Source organism: Bos indicus x Bos taurus, chromosome 10 (genome assembly GCF_003369695.1).
Source record: "Bos indicus x Bos taurus breed Angus x Brahman F1 hybrid chromosome 10, Bos_hybrid_MaternalHap_v2.0, whole genome shotgun sequence".
Lineage (NCBI taxonomy): Eukaryota > Metazoa > Chordata > Mammalia > Artiodactyla > Bovidae > Bos > Bos indicus x Bos taurus.
This window is the reverse complement of record NC_040085.1, coordinates 53615663-53635874: the sequence shown is the minus strand read 5'-3', so window position 1 is coordinate 53635874 and position 20212 is coordinate 53615663. Positions and strand designations below refer to the sequence as shown.

Here is a 20212-nt window from a genome sequence, read left to right as displayed (position 1 = left end):
TCATTTTTTTTAAAAAAGAATGATAATAGTAATGGATATTAAACCCATTAAAATTTAAAATATCCATGAGTTCAAAGTGATACTAGTTGCAGAGAGGAAAACTATACCTTTAAATGGTGAGATCTTACAGTTGCTACCATAACTAAGGGATCAAATTTAACATTACCAATAATTTGTGGACAAATTTTCCAAATATTTTTTGGGAAACTGGGCAAATTTTCGTGATTTGCCTCCTGATGTAATGTAATGACAAGTCCATAACATCAGCTGTGGCAGATTCTTGCTACAATAAAACAGCTTAGCCTGAATCTAACCAAGGGGAAACAATCAAACAAATTCAGGAGGAGGCAAAAATGGCTCAACAGGAGGAAAAAAAAGTTTAACTATTAAAAAAGAGGGAAGGATCAGTCCAGATTAAAAGAGGCTGAAGAGATAGCCAAATGCAATGTATGACCCTTGACTGGACGGATTGGAAAAAAAGTAATGAAAGACATTTTGGGGATGGGGGAATTTAGATACGGACTGTATCTTAGGTGATACAAAATTATTGTTACATTTTTTGGACTATTTGATAATGGTGTTGTGATTATGTAGGAGAATGTCCTTTTTCTCAGGTGATAGATACATGCTAAAGTATTTAAGCATGGAATACCTTGGTGTTTGCATCTTACATTAGACGGTTCAGCCAATAAAATGGAAGGGACAGAGAAAGGGAGAGCTGGAGGGAGAAAGACTGGAAGAATGGAAGGAAATGTCAAAAAGTGGCACCAACTAGTGAAGATTTTAGGGTATATGGATACTCATTGTATACCTTTTCAATGTTTCTGTATATATAAAACTTTTAAAAATAAAAACTGAGCTGGGGGTAGAGATTAAAAATTAAAATAGTGATGCTCAGATTCCACGTCAGACTTATGGGATTAGAGTCTCCAGTGGAGCTAGGGAATCTATCTTTAAAAAGCACTCAAAGTGAGCTCCAAAATGTCTATCAACAGTTAAAAAGATAAAGAAAACATGATGTACATATATATGATGGAGTATTACATAGGTGTAAAAAGGAATGAAATTCTGCTACAAGGATATCCGACCTTGGAAACATTATGCTAAGTGAAACAGGTCAGCAAAAAGGACAAATGTTGTGTGACTATACTTATGTTCAGTATCAGAATAGGCAAATTTACAGACACAGAAAGCAGACTGGAGGTTACCAGAGGCTAAAGGGAAAAGGAATGAGGGGTGGTTAATGATTTCAGAGTATTTGTAGAGGGTGATGAAAAAGTTTCGGAAATACTGATATACAACATTGTGAATTGTAATTAATGCCAGTGAAATTATACACTTAAAATGGCCCAAATGGCAAATTTTATTATGTATATTTTACCACAGATTTAAAAAAATTAATATACCCAACACCATCGAATTGTATACTTAAATGGGTAAAATGCATGGTATGTGAGTTACATGTTAAAGCTGTTCCAAAAATCTGCTCACAAAATGTTAAAATCCATACCTTTTTAGGTGAAAGACAATTGTTTTTGGCACTTTGGAAATAGTGGCCCTCACAGCTGCTTCTTGCTTGGTTTCACAAAAGGAACAGTGAATCTGGTTGTTCCAGGTCAATGTGTCTTGTTGGAAAAAACATTGGAGACAGTCCTATTGAGGAAAAACGCATTTGATGACCAAATTGGATCCACAGCAATCTGGGCTACTGTCTATATTAGAACTCTGAAAGAGCTGCAGAAACGTAATCCCCGGTGCTTTTCTCAAAGTCAAGTTCAAGAGATGCCAGCACCACAAGATGCAGTTTGGATAGAATCCTCCTGGCAAAGGAGGTGCTGCTTTCTCACTTAGTTACTGCAAGGGATCCAAATGTCCATCTCATTTCTAATCTCTGAATCATCATTTTACTATTTCTGATTTGTTTCAGAATAATACCAACTATGCAATTTCCACTAACCAAGTCAGGCTTTATTTGTCTCATCACAAAAGTGATCTGGTGACTAAAAATGGCTGTATCCCAGTATCTGGGGGTGGCCCATAAAAAAGACAGCAGAACAGAGAGAATCAGATCTCATGCCCACAGGAGACATCACCAACCATCCAAGCCCCCTGCTCTGCAAACCACTGGCCTAAAGAAGTGAGCACAGATTGCCAGCGCCTCATTTAGAGGCTTTGGAATTCATCTCCAGCAGGCTTTAGCAGTTTGATCTGAGGAAAAAGTCCAGGTCTGAATAAGCAGAATTCTTTTCTCTAATTCTGGTATGTGAAAAAAGTTTTAGCAATAGATGTGCTTTCATAATTGCAGGAAAAAAATATTAATGTGTGTTTTTCTGCAAGGAAACTTACTGCTCCCTGCCTCCTAACAGCCACCTACCTTTCACCAACACCTCCCACCCCTGCCAACCCCCCACCCACTCCCTGACCCTCCCCACTCCATTTACATATTAACTTTTGGTATTACAATAAAGAAAATTCAAGAGGTAAACTAAGACACCATTCCATTCTATCTTCCCCCTCAAATTCCTCAGCTTATGTCCAAATATAAGTGGCTCAAGACTAAAAGTCAGATTTATTTCTATCTAGTTTTCAATCTAGACCTACAGACCTCTGGGATGAAAAGGGGCCATAGAATTTTTATAAGTTTAAATTTCCTGTATGCACCAAGCCATCTCAATAGGTTGAATAAAGCCCACCTATCTATTTTACGGTGAGGCTGTTTTACTGAACGTCATCAGAGATACAACTGAATTCACAGTAACTTTTGGCTATATGTCGCTTTTCTATAAAACACTGTCATCATCGGCTTCCAATTTTTTTTAGTTATAAAGTGGCTCCCCTTATACTAGAAACTATAGGAAACAACGCTGAGAAAAATCCAGGGCTGGGGCAGAAAGAGACAAAAGAGGTCTCCAGGAGTAAGAATTCTTACCTGAAGAGAGCACTCGTATTCGGATGGAATGGGGAGGGAGATGATGGTGAAAACTTCGTTCTTGTAGGTGCAGTTCTCACACTTTAAACATACGATGCTATAACTAAGCTGCCCTTCAAACAGCCGGGTGATGATGGAGGACTCATTGGCGATCATCTTCCTGCAGCATCTTGGAATGGATCTTTTTTCATATGCTTTTCTCCGGTGGTACTAATCAAGGGACAAATTCATGCCAAATCAACTATTGGTTATCAAAGTTGTTTTAATAGAATGACCCGATTTTTCTATCAAAATGCTACCCAAAACTTTAGTTTTGGATTCAGATAATAAATAGAATAAGATCTTAAGAGTATATAATAGGTATAATTTCTGATAATTCATTGATTTGCCTCTTTAAGTGAAGCTGAGGATGAGGATACCCTAACCCTGGTAAAATCCATGTCCATGGTGCCATAAGCTGACAGCCAATGATCCTGTGATATGGGGCTCTGGAGGCGGGTTTTCCTGGGAAGAGGGTAAGCTGCAAACTGGCTTCCGGTCATGCAAGTTTATCTAGCGGTAAGATAAAGGAATTGGATCTTTCCTCCAGTCCCTTCAGGTTATGTTCTCTAGCCTCCTATTGTTAGGGGAAAAAAAAAAAGTTTCTTAAAGAGCAAATGTTAAACTCCTGAGATGGCCCAATTTTGTTAGGCTACAAGCCTGATGTGAATCTAGCTGATGCCCAGGAACAGCATTTCTGGGAGCACATTCTGACTGTCCAGTGATTCTACAGCCTTAGCGAAATGTTCTAAAGGCGCTATGCTTTCAGTCGGTTCTGCTTTGGCAGCTTATTTCATCACACCTCCTGCCCACGTCTCCCACCATTAATTCTACCTACCTTTTTCAGAGCTTCATGAAGTTCATTCAGGACATAAATCAAGAATTCCTGAGCATCTTGCTGCGTCTTTTTCATAAATACCGGGTAGAGGTTGCCAAGAGCTGACCGAAATATTTCTGGTGAGACACAGTCAGAGTCTCCAAGCCACATGTCTGTCATCACATATGCAAAGGCAGTGGCAACCTCACTGCAGTCCCTAAGAAGGAGGGGAAATGTTTCTGGCTGATCATGTGGCATCAGACCCCAAGCTCGATTCATTTCTTGGTTGACCTTCTCGTTTTACTCACCCTAGAAATGGGATCTGGGGCGCTGCAGCCTCTACTAACTGGTTTAGCCCTTTCCAGAAGGTCCCTTCCCTAACCTCACCTTGGAGAGCAGGGGTGGGGGCCGGGCCACAGGTAAGGCAAATGGTCTTACTTTTGAAGAGCATTAATGTACTTTCCCGAGAGAAAGTACTCCACCAGTGGTGAGATGCTGCAGAGACACTGTAAGATGGCGTTCATGTAGCATGTGTTGCCCAGGTTCCGCAGGCCAGTCACCCCCTGGAGATGCGGCTGGTTCTCTTCAGCCTCGTTAACTGGGCACGGGTCATAGTGATCTGCGCACTCTGAACTGTGTCGGTGCCATGTGGAAAGAAAGGAAAGCATTTTGAAGAAACAAAATATGCACAAATGAAATCAGGCCCTCTCAGCCTCATGACACAAAAAAGAGTTCTTCATAAAATTTATACCAAATACATTCCCTATCAAAGACAGAAGTATTTGGACTTGGAGTCTAAAACTGTGTTACTTGGCTCAGGACTCTCTAAACAGTGAAAGTGAAATCGCTCAGTGGTGTCCAACTCTTTGCGACTTCATGGACTGCAGTCTACCAGGTTCCTCTGTCCATGGGATTTTCCAGGCAAGAATACTGGAGTGGGTTGCCATTTCCTTCTCCAGGAGATCTTCCCAAACCAGGGATTGAACCCAGGATTCCCACACTGTAGGCAGACGCTTTACCATCTGAGCCACCAGGAAACTCTGAACAGTGCCTGCAGCCAAATAAACAGAGATAAAATTTCTTCCTAAAACCAAAGCAAGAGGACAGAAAACACTGCCTTTTCAGGGTCCTAGAATCTGCTAAAAATGCAGACTTTCTTTCTAAATACTATTTAGAGTATTTACATTTTTGCTGGACAAGTAATTTAATTATTACTACTAGTAATAATAATAATAGATAGCAGTTAATAACAATGATGGAGAAGGAAATGGCAACCCACTCCAGTATTCTTGCCTGAGAAATCCCATGGACAGAAGAGCCTAGCAGGCTGCAGTCCATGGGGTCACAGAGTCAGACACAACCAAGAGCATGTGCAGAGTAAAAATGAAAGTGAAAGTGTTAGTCACTTGTGAGCCCAAGAACTGTAGGCTGCCAGGCTCCTCTGTCCATGGAATTCACCAGGGAAGAACACTGGAGTGGGTAGCCATTCCCTTCTCCAAGGGATCTTCCAGATCCAGGGATCGAATCTGGGTCTCCCACATTGCAGGCAGATTCTTTACTGTCTGAGCCACCAAAGAAGCCAGCTATCATGTATTAACTGGCACTATGTTAAGCATTTAATATGAACTTTCCTATTTAATTCTTGCAACAATTCTATGGGGTAGTACAGTTATTTTTGAATCCTGTTTTACAGGTGAGATATCATATGTAAATGGGCTAGTCATTTGCTCATGGTAATATACTAAGGCATGTGCAGTGACTTGTAGAGAGAAGGGATATTTATCTATCTACCTACCCATTATCTGTCTGTCAAGTTATTTGGATTTATATATCAAATATTAGGAGTCTATATGTGTGTGTACACATGTATATGCCATATATACATTCAAGAATATAATATAAATTATACACATATACATATAAACACACAAACATACATAGAGGGAGAGAAAGAGCACATACTTTGCAAAAAAAAAAATAGATCTTACTTTAAATTCTGACTCTTGCACTTACTGGTTACATGATCTGGGACTTTTATATGTCTGTTTCTCATCTATAAAACAGGATAGTGTTACTTGGCTTACAGGACTGTTCTAAGGATTGGATTAAATGATGCAAGGTGTGAAGCACAGATTACATAGTTAATAAATGGCAACTTAACCTAAATTTTTAAAGAAATGACTGATCCAGAATATCCTTAACAGTAGCTATGGAATTCATATGTCCATATGGATCAACCAGACCCGCACAGAAGAGAGTCCTTTCTCCACACAGAGCTGCTTTCTGTGATTGGGCTACTGCACCAGGCAGCCCAGTATCTTTGTCCCCTCGATTCTTCTTTCCACGCTTACTATCTCAAATTGGGTCTCCAGGAGACAGCTACCTCACCTCAGTACCTCTACTTACAATTCTGCCAGTTTGACAAGTTCTCTCTGTTACCTGGATGGACATTTCCCTTTTATTTATCAATATCATGGGAGGCCTAGACCTGTCACTCTTTAGGCATAACTATTAGCTGGATATTAAATAACATCTTCCCTTCCATTTGGGGAACCCCCAATGAGTCAAACCTGGAAAAATCATTCAAAATGCGGCATGTACCTCCTGACCCCTTAAGCATGGCTTCCTCCTACCACCCTAACTAAGCTTATCTAAAAAACTATAGTAGACAGAAGCTCACAGGACATAGTAGATACTGAAGTCGTCTTCAGGGAAAGACCGCTGTGAAGCCATTTCATGAAACCACATTGGTCTTTCACTTCTATTTAGGAGCTGTGTCTAATCCTTTTAGCTTCATTTCTCCAAGCCTGTTACTCGGGTTCTTTCTGTTTCTAATAAACAACTTGTATGTTCCTCTCTACTTTCAGTAGCTGCAAACTGATTTCATCTGTACTTCAGTTACATTCCAACTTGGATTTCCCATACATCATAATCCTTTACATTATACTTCAAGATTCTGCAATGTTGCCATTGATACTGTTAACTTGGCTGCTTTAAAACTTTCAAAGGTTAGATTTCAGAGAATTTACAGAACATATGACCCCTTTTCCTCCATCTTTCCAAGTGTTTATTGTATGTATATATTATACATTCTCACAAACACACATTCACAGAGGATTTGCCTCCACATCAGTGGACACTATGGCAACCCTACCCTATGAGTGCTTAGGGCACTCATCCACTTACCCAGTGACCACACCTCTTCTAGGCCTTTGAGGGACTGTTTCCCATGGTGGAAAGGGAGACAGCAGTTTTTGCTGCTTCCCAAAACATATAACATTAGGACAGACTAGAGTATTTCCCTTCATGCTCATCAACTAGAGTGCAAAAGAGGTTCATATTCACACACACACACCACACTAGTGCCACACGGGGCAAATAAAGTGTTCATCATAGAAGAATTTATAAGCTGAGAAATAGCAAAGCACACATGGTCTCCTGAGCTCTCATTTTATTCATAGAGAACCATGCATAAGAAAGAACTTCAGTAGAGAGGGAACCCCTTGCAAAGAACCCCCCACCTTATGCTCTGTCTACAAAGCTAATACCAACCTGTTCTTCCTCTAAGCAAACAGAATCTGTAAGCAGTAGGTAAAGAAAGAGCCATCAGGGCCAATTCAATTCCTTTTTTCTCAACTCTACATCAAGTAAAATGAATGAGATTACAGAAGGGGCTTCCCAGGTGGCTCAGTGGTAGAGAACCCACATGCCAATGCAGGAGACACAAGAGACATGGGTTTGATTCCTGGGTCGGGAAGATCCCCTGGAGGAGGAAATGGCAACCCACTCCAGTATTCTTGCCTGGGAAATCTGATGGACAGAGGAGCCTGATGGGATACAGTCCATGGGGTTGCAAAGAATTGGACACAACTGAGTGACTAAGCATCAGTTATACAAGCATACAAATGGAAAAAGCTCTTCAAAAATGTCATTATCAGGAAAGAAAGTAGGCTGACAACTATTTCAGATTTAAAAGAAACTAGAGAAACAAGACCAAATACTCAATCCTGAGTGGGATCCTGGATCAGGAAGAAAATTAGTATAAAAGGGTATTATTAGGACAATTGATAAAATCAGAATATGGATTATATATGAGTAATTTTGTATTTTGTTGAATCTTCTGAATTTTATAACATTGTATTCTGTTTATTAAAGAGAATGTCCTTGTTTTTAAGAACTACATACTGAAAGATTAAGGGGTAAAGGCGCATGATTTAAGCAACCTGCTTTCAAATGGATCAGAAAAATACACAGACACAGAAACATAATGAAAGAAGGGAAAAGGGAGTGATAAAGCAAATATGAAGCAAATGTAGCCCAAATGCCTACAACTGGTGAATCTGAGTGAAGGTATACTACAGTTCATTGTACTCTTCTTGCAATTCTTCTGTAAGCTTGAATTATCTCAAACAGTTACAAAATTAAGAATGTAGTAGATATACTTGTCATTTGGATTTATTGCCAAGATATATTACCGTTAAGTCAAAAAGCAAGATGCTTTAGAGTTGCGTGTAGTATATCCAAATGGTTATCTATCTATATAGATATTTGTACATTAATATATACCTTTATATTTATGTTCAGGCTACACAAAGACATTAAGAATACATTAAGACATTAAGAATTCAGGCATCATTTATGACGCCTGAAAAAGGGATCCTGGCAACTAGAGAGGCTAACTCTTGCAGTTATTTGAACTTTGCAGTCTATTTACAGATGAGTTTCTTGAAGTCACCACAGTGGTGGTTCTGGAGGACTTGAATACTATCATCCTGCTCTTTTTGTAGATTAATTTCTCCCAAGACCTTGTTTCTCCTAATCAATGTAGTCTGGTTTAAAATTTCATTTTATATTTGATGCTGGAAGATAAAAATAAACTTCATATTCACATATTGATCTTATATCCAGGAAGCTTTCTAAACTTTAGTATAATTTTTATTAATATATAGGTTATTTAGATTTTTTCCTTTCAATTCTTATGCATTTTATTTTTTATCTTTCAAACTAGCTAGCACCTCTCATAAAATGCTGAATAAAAGTGAGATAGTAGGTATCCATAGCTCATTCCTGAACTGAGGAAAAGTATTAAATAATTCACCATTAAAAATAATACTTACTAAAAAAAAATAAATAAAAATAATACTTACTAAAGGCATAATTTGTTTTTTGAGAGTAGCAATCATGAATGGATTGTGAGTGTGATGAGGTTTTTCTGTATCTTTTGTGGTAATCATGAGATTCTATCTTCTTTATTCTGTTACGGTGGTTAATTATTGATGATGGTCATACATTAAACTCACTTTCTATTTCTCGAATCCGCCTGCAATGCAGGAGACCTGGGTTCGATCCCTGGGTTGGGAAGATCCCCTGGAGGAGGGCATGACATTTAAGAGAAATCTATCTTATTTGTGACATAGTATCATCTTCATGAATTGCTGGGTTCTGTCTGCTAATCTTTTGTTCAAGATTTTTGTATCTACGTTCACTGAGTAAAATCTCCTACAGATTAGTATTCTTTACCATGTCACAAATTACCAAATACCTAGTGGTTTAAAACCACTAAGGTAGTTTAAACCACTAAGTGGTTTAAAACCACTAAGGTTTCTGTAGGTCGGAGTCCAGGCATGGCTTAGCTGGGATCACATATTTCATTTTGTTGTCAAGTGTCTTTAGGATCCTTCAACCTGAAACAGTTCTTATAAATCTCCTTGACTTTCAAGAATTTACACCTTTGAAGATTACTGGCCAAGTATTTTGAAGAATATCCCTCAATCTGGGTTTGTCTGATTTTCCTCATGATCAGATTCACTTCATGCATTTGTAACATACAAATATCACAGAAGTGATAATGTTTTCTTACTGCCTCACATTAGATATTAGGTGCAACACAATTTTGATCTGTCCCAACACTGGCAATGTTAACTCTAAATCACTCAAAGTGGGGCCTGCCAGGTTTCTCCATCATAGTTACTTTTCCTTTTTTTTTTTTGGCTGCACTGTGTAGCTTGTGGGATCTTAGGTCCCTGACCAGGGATTAAACCCGAACACTCAGCAGTTTTAAAGTGCAAAATCCTAACCACTGGACCATCAGGGAATTTCTAGTTATATTCTCCTTTACATAATCAGTGTTTTGTAGGGAAGACTTACAACACTACAGGGGTTGCCAAATGGCGATTTTCTAATGCCATAATTCCAACTACATTCATCAGTTGGTCCTCTACTATAAAGAGAAGTTTTCCCTTTTCCTTATTTATTTTTAAAAAGTTTTCATCTTTGTGGACTCACAAATTTCCACTTTAAAATTCACTGGACTAGAATCTGTTATTACCATCATTTATTTTTGATGTACAAAGAGTCTCAAGATTAGCCAGCAGGAGGCCCTTCAAAATGTTTTCTGTACCCACTTGACTCTTGGAGCACCTTCTTACTTTTTAACACAGCAAGATCTTTCACTTACCTTGTTACTAACTCTGTACCAGTCCTGAAGTCAGCCATTTCTCAGAGAGCCCTGGTTCCTGTTGGAAGAGAACAGTATTTAGAAACCAAGATCTGGGAGCTAGGTGTACTCATGCTACTGCAGTATCACAGGCTCCCATTATCCTCTCTTTGTTTCCTTATTTGATCAGCTTCCCTGCATGCAACTTATCTCCTGTTGCTGCTACTACCCCTGATCCCCATCCCACTACACTACACACAGACACCATCCTTACTTACTCTGCTTCTCTGATACCCAACGTCAAGCCACTGCTGCCCCACAATATGAAGCCTAACTAGATTGGTCTCAACTATGGCTTTTTTTTAGATCAAAGTGTGAATAAATAATGGAAGAGAAGAAAGCAAGCAGGCTTTCCCTGTTATTTTCTGCTTCTCATTTTGATGGATTACCTTTCGTGTGTGTCTCTTCTCAGATTGCTTTAAGTTCACTAAACTGCTACAGAAACATAAGTAACAGAGCTTTTTAACCTGAGAATGAGCATTCAGGTGTGGGGGTGGGATACGGCTGTCGGCAACTGTAGGAATGCTTTAGTGGATTTTCCAAGGAGAACAGTCTATAGAAAAGTGTGGGAGCAGAACTGTGACACACTTGGATAGACTGCAGGTGTTCTGACAGAGGCCAGTAATGCCCACTCACAGTGTGTCATGCGAGGAGTCCAAAAAACACAGGTCTCTCCTGCAAATTGTGCCCTCCATGTCCTTGCCAATGTCTGTGCCCACCTTGGACTGAGGACATTCAAAGCAGATGTCCACACACATTCTCACACTACAGCCAGTTTAGACCCTGTGCACAGCATCCATCCTCACCGTAGTCCAGGACAGGGAGGCCTCAGCCAGAACTCGGACACAGTGAGTGCACACAGCTGGCCCTGACAAGTGTGTGCATACACCCTGCCAAGTCCTTAGTGGTCTGGGGAGTCTCCCTTCAGACTCAGAGCTACTGTTACATCAAGACATGAACCAAGCAAAGAAGAGTGAAAGGATGGATTACCTTTTTTAAAACTTCCTCTTTTCTCCTCTCCCATTTTTCCTTTTTTCTAACTTTCTGGAAGCTGTACATTATTTTTATGTTCTATGTTTCCTTTACATATTTCAACAAATATACAAGTAGCCCTTATTACCTTAATATATTTGGATCCAAGGTTTGAATACCAAGGGATACTGTATTATCCCAAACTATTTAGTTTTGAACCTGTGGATGGTTTGTAATGAGTTTGTGTGAAAACTAAGTTTATCCAGTGTCTTGAGATAATACAGTGAAAGTCAGGATAGCAAGGGCTACTCATACTTAAAATTATTTTTCAATGTCAAAAATTAAAATATATAACTTTACCCCAAAAGGTGAGATAAATATGCTTTACTACACCTTCCCCTGAATACTCTTTACAAATTAAAAAAATTTTATTCTAATTTACTTAAAAAGATTAAGTCACACATAAACACTTCTCAGCAAGTATTTAAATCTGTATACTTCATAACCTTTTGCTCACCTCTGTATCTTTTATTTCAGGTCTTCCTATTTCAATCCTATATTTTAAGTGAAGTGTAGTTGACATATTAACTTCAGGTATGGAACACAGTGATTTGTTTTTGGCCACACTGAGCAGCTTGTGGAATCTTAAGTTTCCTGCCCAGGGACTGAACCAGGGACATGGCAGTGAAAGTTGCCAACTCCTAACCACTGGACAGCCAAGGAATTCTGTGACCTGGTATTTTACAGATTATACTCATATAAAAAGTTATTACAAAGTATTGGCTATATTCCCTGTGCTATTATATCCTTGGATCTTATTTTACATCTAATAATAGTTTGTACCTCTTAATTCCCTTAACCAGTCTTGCCCTTTCCTTCATCCCTCTCCTCTGGTAACCAACCGCTCGTTTGTTCTCTGTATGTGTGAGTCTGTTTTATTTATTTTTCAGTCCACATGTAAGTGAAAACATGCCGTATTTGTCTTTCTCTGACCAATTTCACTAAGAACAATACCTTCCAGGTCTATCCATGTTGTTGCAAATGGCAAAATTTCATCCTTTTTATGGTTGAATAATATTCCATTCTATCATGTCATTTCCAAATAGTGACCGTTTTCTTTCTTTCCTTCCAATATGAATGCCTTTTCTTTTCCTTGTTTGATTGCCATGGCAAGGACTTCCAATATCATGTTAAACAGAAATGCTGAGAGTAGGCATCCTTCTCTTGTTCTTGATGTTAGAGGATGTTAACTGTAAGTTTATTATAAATGGCTTTTATTATGTTGAAGTATGTTTCCTCTATGTCACCTTTGAATGGGTGTTGAATTTTGTCAAATTCTTTTCCTGCATCTATTGAGATGATCATGTGATTTTTAGTCTTGGTATTGTTAATGTGATATACCACAATAACTGACTTATGGATATTGAACCATTCTTGTATCCCTGGAATAAATCTCACTTGATCATGACTGATGTATGATCCTTTTCATGTATTGTTGAATTTCATTCACTATTATTTTGTTGAGGATTTTTGCATTTCTGTTTATTAGGGATATTGGCCTGTAATTTTCTTTAAAGTGTCTTCTGTTTTGGTACCAGGGTAATGCGGGCCTCATAGGAGAAGTTTGAAGTGTTCTCTGCTCTGCAATTTTTTTGATAGTTTGAGGAAAGGTATTAACTATTCTGTAAATGTTTGGTAGAATTCCTCTGGGAAGCTCTCTAGTCCTGGACTTTTGTTAGAAGTTTGTTGGTTACTGATTCAATTTTAATACTAGAAATTGGTCTGTTCAAATTTTTTATATCCTTCTTGGTTTAGTCTTGGAAGATTGTATATTTTGAAAACCTTATTCACTTTTTCCAGGCTGTCCAATTTGTTGGTATATAGCTATTAGTAGTATTCTCTTATGATTGTTTACATATCTGTGATATTGGTTACATTAATAACTTTTTTCACTTCTAATTTGGGCCCTCTCTCATTTTTCTTAATGAGTCTGGCTAAATAAAGGTTTATTGATTTTGCTTATCTTCTCAAAAATTGAGCTCTTGGTTTTGTTTTCTTTTTTTTTTGCTGTTTTATGTATTTCCACTCTGATATTTCCTTCTTTCTGTTGATTTTGGGCTTTGCTTGTTCTAAATCAGGTCACTTATTTGAGTTTTTTCTTATTTTTTGTATGTGAAGACATTTTATGATGATTTTACTATATATTAGTGATAAACCCAATTGTGGGCTTCCCCGGTGGCTCACGGGTAAACAATCTGCCTGCAATGCAGGAAACCTGGGTTTGTCCCCGGGTCGGGAAGATTCCCCAGAGGAGGGTAGGGCAACCCACTTCAGCATTCTTGCCTGGAGAATCCCATGGACAGAGGAGCTTGGCTGGCTACAGTCAACCGGGTTGCAAAGAGTTGGACACAACTGAAGCGACTGAGCACACACACACATGTGCATACCCAATTGTATTTTCTCAAACGGCAAATGAGATTAAGGATAATATTTCCCTTTGGATCCTGAAAACCTCATTATCACCTGTCTTTTGGAGGACTGGGTTTCTTACAATGTCTATGATTCTGTCCATGAGGATACCAATGGTGCTTAGTAGTAAAGAACATTTTGCTAAGTTGTTCTATCGTGGGTCCTTGCTCAAAGTGTTCCCTTTTTTCTTCTAATTTGGTTTTCAGCCCTAGATCATGTGTTTCTTCATTACGTACAGGATCTGGCTGAGGCATAGGTTTTGTGTGTTCATATGGGATGTCCATGGAAGGGTAATAGCATACTATTATCCTGCCATCAGATGTCACAAAATTGTCTACTTTGCAATTATAGTCATCTGGAAGAGAAGACTATGTAGATTTATGACAAACACAATATAAGGTTCCATCTTGAACTCGAAAATAATGTTTCAAGCTAGTTCTGTTTGACATTGCCCATTTTACTGCTGCCATTGCCATGGAATCAAGATGCTTGTCAGCATGAAATAATTTGAAGAGAAACTGTTCTTAAAATCTGCTTCTTGACTACTGCTCACCACAAGCCTGCCATTTTGTCTGAGATTTTTTTTATGTCTTGAGTTAAGCCTGTATCAATATAACCTTCCTCCTTAGAACAGCTTTTGCTGCTTCCTATAGATTTTGGGAAGTTGTGTTTTTATTTTCATTTGTCTCAAGGTATTTGTTTTCCCCTTCAATTTCTTCATGAACCCATTGGCTTCTTTCTTTTTTGGGGACAAGTTGTTTAGTTTCTGTATGCTTTTCCATTTTTTCTTCTCTTGATTTCTAGTATTATACTGTTGTAACTGGAAAAGAATCTTGATATAGTTTCAGTCTTCTTAAATTTACTGCTAATTGTTTTATGACCTAGCATGTAATCTACTCTGGAGAAAGTTCCACATGTACTTGAAAATAAGGTGTATTCTGCTGTTTTGGGATGGAATAGCTTGTGCTGGAGTCAAGATGGCCGGGAGAAATATCAATAACCTCAGGTATGCAGATGACAGCACCCTTATGGCAGAAAGTGAAGAACTAAAAAGACTCTTGAAGGTGAAAGAGAAGAGTGAAAAAGTTGGCTTAAAACTCAACATTCAGAAAACGAAGATCATGACATCTGGTCCCATCACTTCATAGGAAATAGATGGGGAAACAGTGGAAACAGTGTCAGGCTTTATTTTCTTGGGTTCCAAAATCACTGCAGATGGTGATTGCAGCCATGAAATTAAAAGATGCTTACTCCTTGGAAGGAAAGTTACAACCAACCTATATAGCATATTCAAAAGCAGAGACATTACTTTGCCAACAAAGGTCCATCTAGTCAAGGCTATGGTTTTTCCAGTGGTCATGTATGGATGTGAGAATTGGACTGTGAAGAAAGCTGAGCCCGAAGAATTGATGCTTTTGAACTGCGGTGTTGGAGAAGACTCTTGAGAGTCCCTTGGACTGCAAGGAGATCCAACCAGTCCATCCTAAAGGAGATCAGTCCTGTGTGTTCATTGGAAGGACTGATGCTGAAGCTGAAACTCCCAATACTTTGGCCACCTCATGCAAAGAGTTGACTCATTGGAAAAGACCTTGATGCTGGGAGGGGTTGGAGGCAGGAGGAGAATGGGACAACAGAGGATGAGATGGCTGGATGGCATCACTAACTCAATGGACATGGGTTTGGGTAGGCTCCGGGAGTTGGTGATGCACAGGGAGGCCTGGCGTGCTGCGATTCATGGGGTTGCAAAGAGTCGGACACGACTGAGAGACTGAACTGAAACTTGTACATATCTGTTAAGTTCTTCTAACATGTCATTTAACATGTCATTGATATAAGTCAGATAATAAAGTCCCCTACTGTTACTATATTACTGTCAATTTCTTTCTTGGTATCTGTTAATATTTGCTTTACATACCTAGATGCTACTATATTAAGTGCAGACAGGTGCACATTTACAAATTAATAGCCTCTTCTTGTATTGACTCCTTTATCTTTTATTATAGAAAATAGACTTTGTTTTAAAGTCTACTTTGTCTAATCTGAGTACTGCTACCATAGCTTTTTTTCTTTCCATTTGCATGGAACATTCTTTCCGTATCTTCATTTTCAGTCTGTTTTTTAGCTCTGAAGTGAGTTTTTGTAGGCAGCATACACATGGGTCTTGTTCGACATTTCAAAAATCCAATCAGCCACTGTGTGTCTTTTGGAGTGTTTAGTCCACTTAAAGTGATTATTGATAGATAAGTATTTATTGCCATTTTGTTACTTCTCTGGTTATTTTTGTAGTTCTTTTGTTTTTTTAGTCTCTTCTTTGTGGTTTAATGATTTTTATTGTTGTTTGGCCTCCTCTTTTTAATTTTCACATGTATTTTAGATTTTTGATCTGTGCCTATCATGAATTTCACATATATTGATCTATACCTACTTTTTTTTAAACTAAGTCATTTCAGTTCAAAACATTTTAAAATTCACTCCCTGTCACATTTTATGTTTTAGATGTCATATTTTACATCTTTATGTCTATCCATTTACTGTATATTGTGCTGTGCTGTGCTTTGTTGTTTCCAACTCCTTATAACTCCATGGACTATAGCCTCGCCAGGCTCCTCTGTCCAGGGGATTCCCCAGGCAAGAATACTGGAGGGGGTTGCCATGCCCTCCTCCAGGGGATCTTCCCAACCCAGGGATCAAACTCTGGTCTCCCGCATTGCAGGTGGATTCTTTTACCGTCTGAGCCACCAAAGAAGCCCACTTTATCGTACTTTACTGTAGTTACAGTTGATTTTACAGTTTTGTGTTTTAATCTTCATATCAGCTTGTTTCATTGGCAGATCCATTGCCTTTATTGTTACTTGCACTTGCCAGTAAGATTTTTCCTTTCGTGTATTGTATTTCTTATTATAGCCTTTTTTTTCTTAAAAGAATACTACCATGTTAACATTTCTATTAAGGTCAGCTTAGTGATGATGAACTCAATTGTTTTTGATTGTCAGGGATATTCTCTCCAAATCTGAATGGTAATCTTGCTGGGTAGAGTATCCTAGATTGTAGATTATTTCCTTTCACCACTTTAAATATATCGTGCTACCCTTTTCTGGTCTGCAATGTTTCTGTTGAAGTATCAGTTGATAGCCTTAGTGGGGATACCTCAGATGTGGCTCTTTTTCTGTTGCTGCCTTTAACATTCTCTTTAATTCCTGCCATCCTTAGTTATGGTATTTCTTGATGTCTCTTTGGGTTCATCTTGTTTGGGACAGTCTGTGTTTACTGGACCTGGGTATCCTGGGTTTGGGAAGTTTTCAGTCATAATTTCATTAAATACATTTTCTAGCCCTTCCTCTCTCATTTCTCCTTCTGAGATCCCTATAATGTGAATGTTAGTACACTTGATGTTGTCCCAGAAGTCCCTTTAATTATCACTAAATTTTTGTTTTTCTGTTCTGATTGGGTGATTCCCACTGTTCTACATAATTTCCAGATCACTTGTGCATTTTTCTGTATCATCTAATCTGCTATTAATGACTTCCAGTGTATAATTTTCATTTCAGCTATTTATTCTTCAGTTCTGATTTTTTTTTTTTTCAAGCTTTTGTCTGTTTATTCAAACACGATGTGTCTTTAGGAGTTTAAAAACAAGCTGGAAACACCATTATCCTTTGAATAATGCAGAGAGTCACTGAAGAGGGAATCGACGCCATTGTAGTTTGTAACACTGATGTGTTAAACAGTAAGTCCCTATCCATATTCCTGGACTGTAAACACAGGGAACCGAAGTATCAGAGGGAGCACAGGAGGGATCACAGGAGGGATTCATTCTTTTATGTTCTAAGTCTTTGTTGAAGCTCTGAGTTCCTCCATTCTTCTCTTGAGTTCACTTCAGTTCAGTCGCTCAGTCATGTCTGACTCTTTGCAACCCCATGGACTACCAGGCTTCCCTGTTTATCACCAAACCTGGAGCCTCCTCAAACTCACGTCCATCACGTTGGTGATGCCATCCAACCATCTCATCCTGTTCAATGAGCATTTTAATGACCCTGTCTTTATACTCTTTATCAGGTAAATTACTTACCTTCATTTCATTAGTTTTTTTCCACCCTGAGATTTTGCTCTTTTGTTTGGAACATATTGCTTTGAATTCTGTTTGTCTCTATGAAATCAAATGTCTTCCTGGTGTATCATTGGGTGGGAGTAGCCCTATGCAGTGTGTGTGCCCAGTTGCTTTAGTTGGAGAGCTGGACATGAAATGAACAGGTGCCACATCTTCTCAGTTGCAAGCAATCGCTTCTTCCTAGTTCAGTGGTGGTTGCTGCCATTATGTGGGCAAGTCCATGACCCAAGGGGCCCTGAGGGAGCTGGGCTTCTCCTAGGAGCAATGGAAATCTACCGGGGGGAGGGGGGAGCGGGGTAGAGGGAGACAGAGGTATGGCCAGGGCTTGAGGGGAAATGTGGAACAGTTCAAAATTTGTGTCATCCTTGGGCAGGAGCCATGCCCTTTATCATTCCAACTTTAGAATATGCACTACTGCAGCAAGAATTAGACCTTATTTTTCTGATTTTATCCTTAATATTTTCCAAGAAAACTGTACATTTTCTGAGAATACCATTAAATAGCTTGGTTCAAACTCTTCCCTTTGTCTTCATATTGCTTTGTCTCCCCCAAATATTATAGTACAGGTAAAAAAAATTCTTGTGTCAATCTGATGTTTTTTTCCTTTGTATACTTCTTTTTGCTTCTTGCAGAGTAACATAAATGCAATTAATTATGCAGTTTTCTCACTTATTTCCTCTCTTCTAATCTTTTAATCTGGAATGCTTTATTAAATAGTCACTATATCTCATTCACTAATCTAGAAGATATTTATTGTAAATCTACTTTGTGCCAGTCGTTGTGCTGGGTATTTGATAGTGAATAAAATACACATCTCACTTTCATATATATAGTTCACCCTCTATTAACTACTTTTATTCTCTGTGGCTCCAACTCTTCCCACAGAACAGTTACTCTGACTTTTGTACACCTGTACTAGTTATTCTGTACTTAACCTCAGATATGCAGATGACACCACCCTTATGGCAGAAAGAGAAGAGGAACTAAAAAGCCTCTTGACGAAGGTGAAAGAGGAGAGTGAAAAAGCTGGCTTAAAACTCAACATTCAGAAAACGAAGATCATGGCATTCTGGTCCCATCACTTCATGGGAAATAGATGGGGAAACAGTGGAAACAGTGTCAGACTTTATTTTTGGGTGCTCCAAAATCACTGCAGATGGTGACTGCAGCCATAAAATTAAAGGACGCTTACTCCTTGGAAGAAAAGTTATGACCAACCTAGATAGCATATTGGAAAAGCAGAGACATTACTTTGCCAACAAAGGTCCGTCTAGTCAAGGCTATGGTTTTTCCAGTGGTCACGTATGGATGTGAGGGTTGGACTGTGAAGAAAGCTAAGCGCCGAAGAACTGATGCTTTTGAACTGCGGTGTTGGAGAAGACTCTTGAGAGTCCCTTGGACTGCAAGGAGATCCAACCAGTCCATTCTGAACGAGATCAGCCCTGGGATTTCTTGGGAAGGAATGATGCTAAAGCTGAAACTCCAGTACTTTGGGCACCTCATGCGAAGAGTTGACTCATTGGAAAAGACTCTGATGCTGGGAGGGATTGGGGGCAGGAGGAGAAGGGGACGCCAGAGGATGAGATGGCTGGATGGCATCACTGACTCGATGGACGTGAGTCTGAGTGAACTCTGGGAGTTGGTGATGGACAGGGAGGCCTGGAGTGCTGAGATTCATGGGGTCGCAAAGAGTCGGACATGACTGAGCGACTGAACTGAACTGAACTAGTATATGACCAAGCACTTTTATGGTTAGTTTACTTGAATTTTCTTGTTGTTTTAGTTTTACACTTGTTTTCTGACAACTTTTTTTTTCCTTCTCTCACTCTTAAAAAATCTTAAAGGGTAACCTAAAATGCTTCAAATGTTAAGAGATGAATATGGAAAAAATTTACACACTTTGAGCACATTATACACATACACATATCTTTTGAGCGTGGGCTGTTATTTTGACTACACTAACAAAAGAATCTGCAAGATAATAAGTTCCTTTATAAAGAAAAAAATCACTCTCAGAATGTTCTTGATTCTCCATCATACCCTCTTCTCTTTCTTGGAACTTCTAAGAAAAAAGGGTAGCATGAACAGATCTATTATTTGAGTACTGTTGTTTGCCGAGTATATGGCTTTCCTGGGTGGCTCAGATAAAGAATCTGCCTGCCAGTGCAGGAGATGCAGGTTCAGTCCCTGCATTGGGAAGATCCCCTGCAGAAAGAAATAGCAACCCACTCCAGTATTCTTGCCTGGAGAACCCCATGGAGCCTGGTTTGCTACAGTCCTTGGGGTTGCAGAATCAGACATGACTTACTGACTGACCAGCGGCAGCAGTAACTCACTGAATCTTTACAGTATGGGACAAACACTGTCACAGAGGCTTGCTCA

General features: G+C 39.0%; 1 protein-coding gene and 1 pseudogene across 2 annotated transcripts in view; both read right to left on the bottom strand.

Moving 5' to 3' along the window:
• The window catches only part of USP50 (ubiquitin specific peptidase 50), a 39897-nt gene that overhangs the window by 15638 nt on the left and 4047 nt on the right, over positions 1–20212 (bottom strand). Inside the window, exons 2-6 of one of the 2 annotated variants that reach the window (XM_027554027.1) lie at positions 10243–10300; positions 4224–4418; positions 3807–4002; positions 2930–3139; positions 1511–1653 (exon numbers count right to left, since the gene is read on the bottom strand). In XM_027554027.1, the coding sequence (XP_027409828.1) occupies positions 1511–1653; positions 2930–3139; positions 3807–4002; positions 4224–4418; positions 10243–10280 (782 nt within the window). In that variant the 5' untranslated portion in view covers positions 10281–10300. Of the gene's footprint in view, positions 1–1510; positions 1654–2929; positions 3140–3806; positions 4003–4223; positions 4419–8932; positions 9141–10242; positions 10301–20212 lie in introns of those variants that run through there. The other variant, XM_027554028.1, reaches the window with a different exon arrangement.
• Positions 13658–14755, bottom strand: LOC113900346 (annotated as a pseudogene).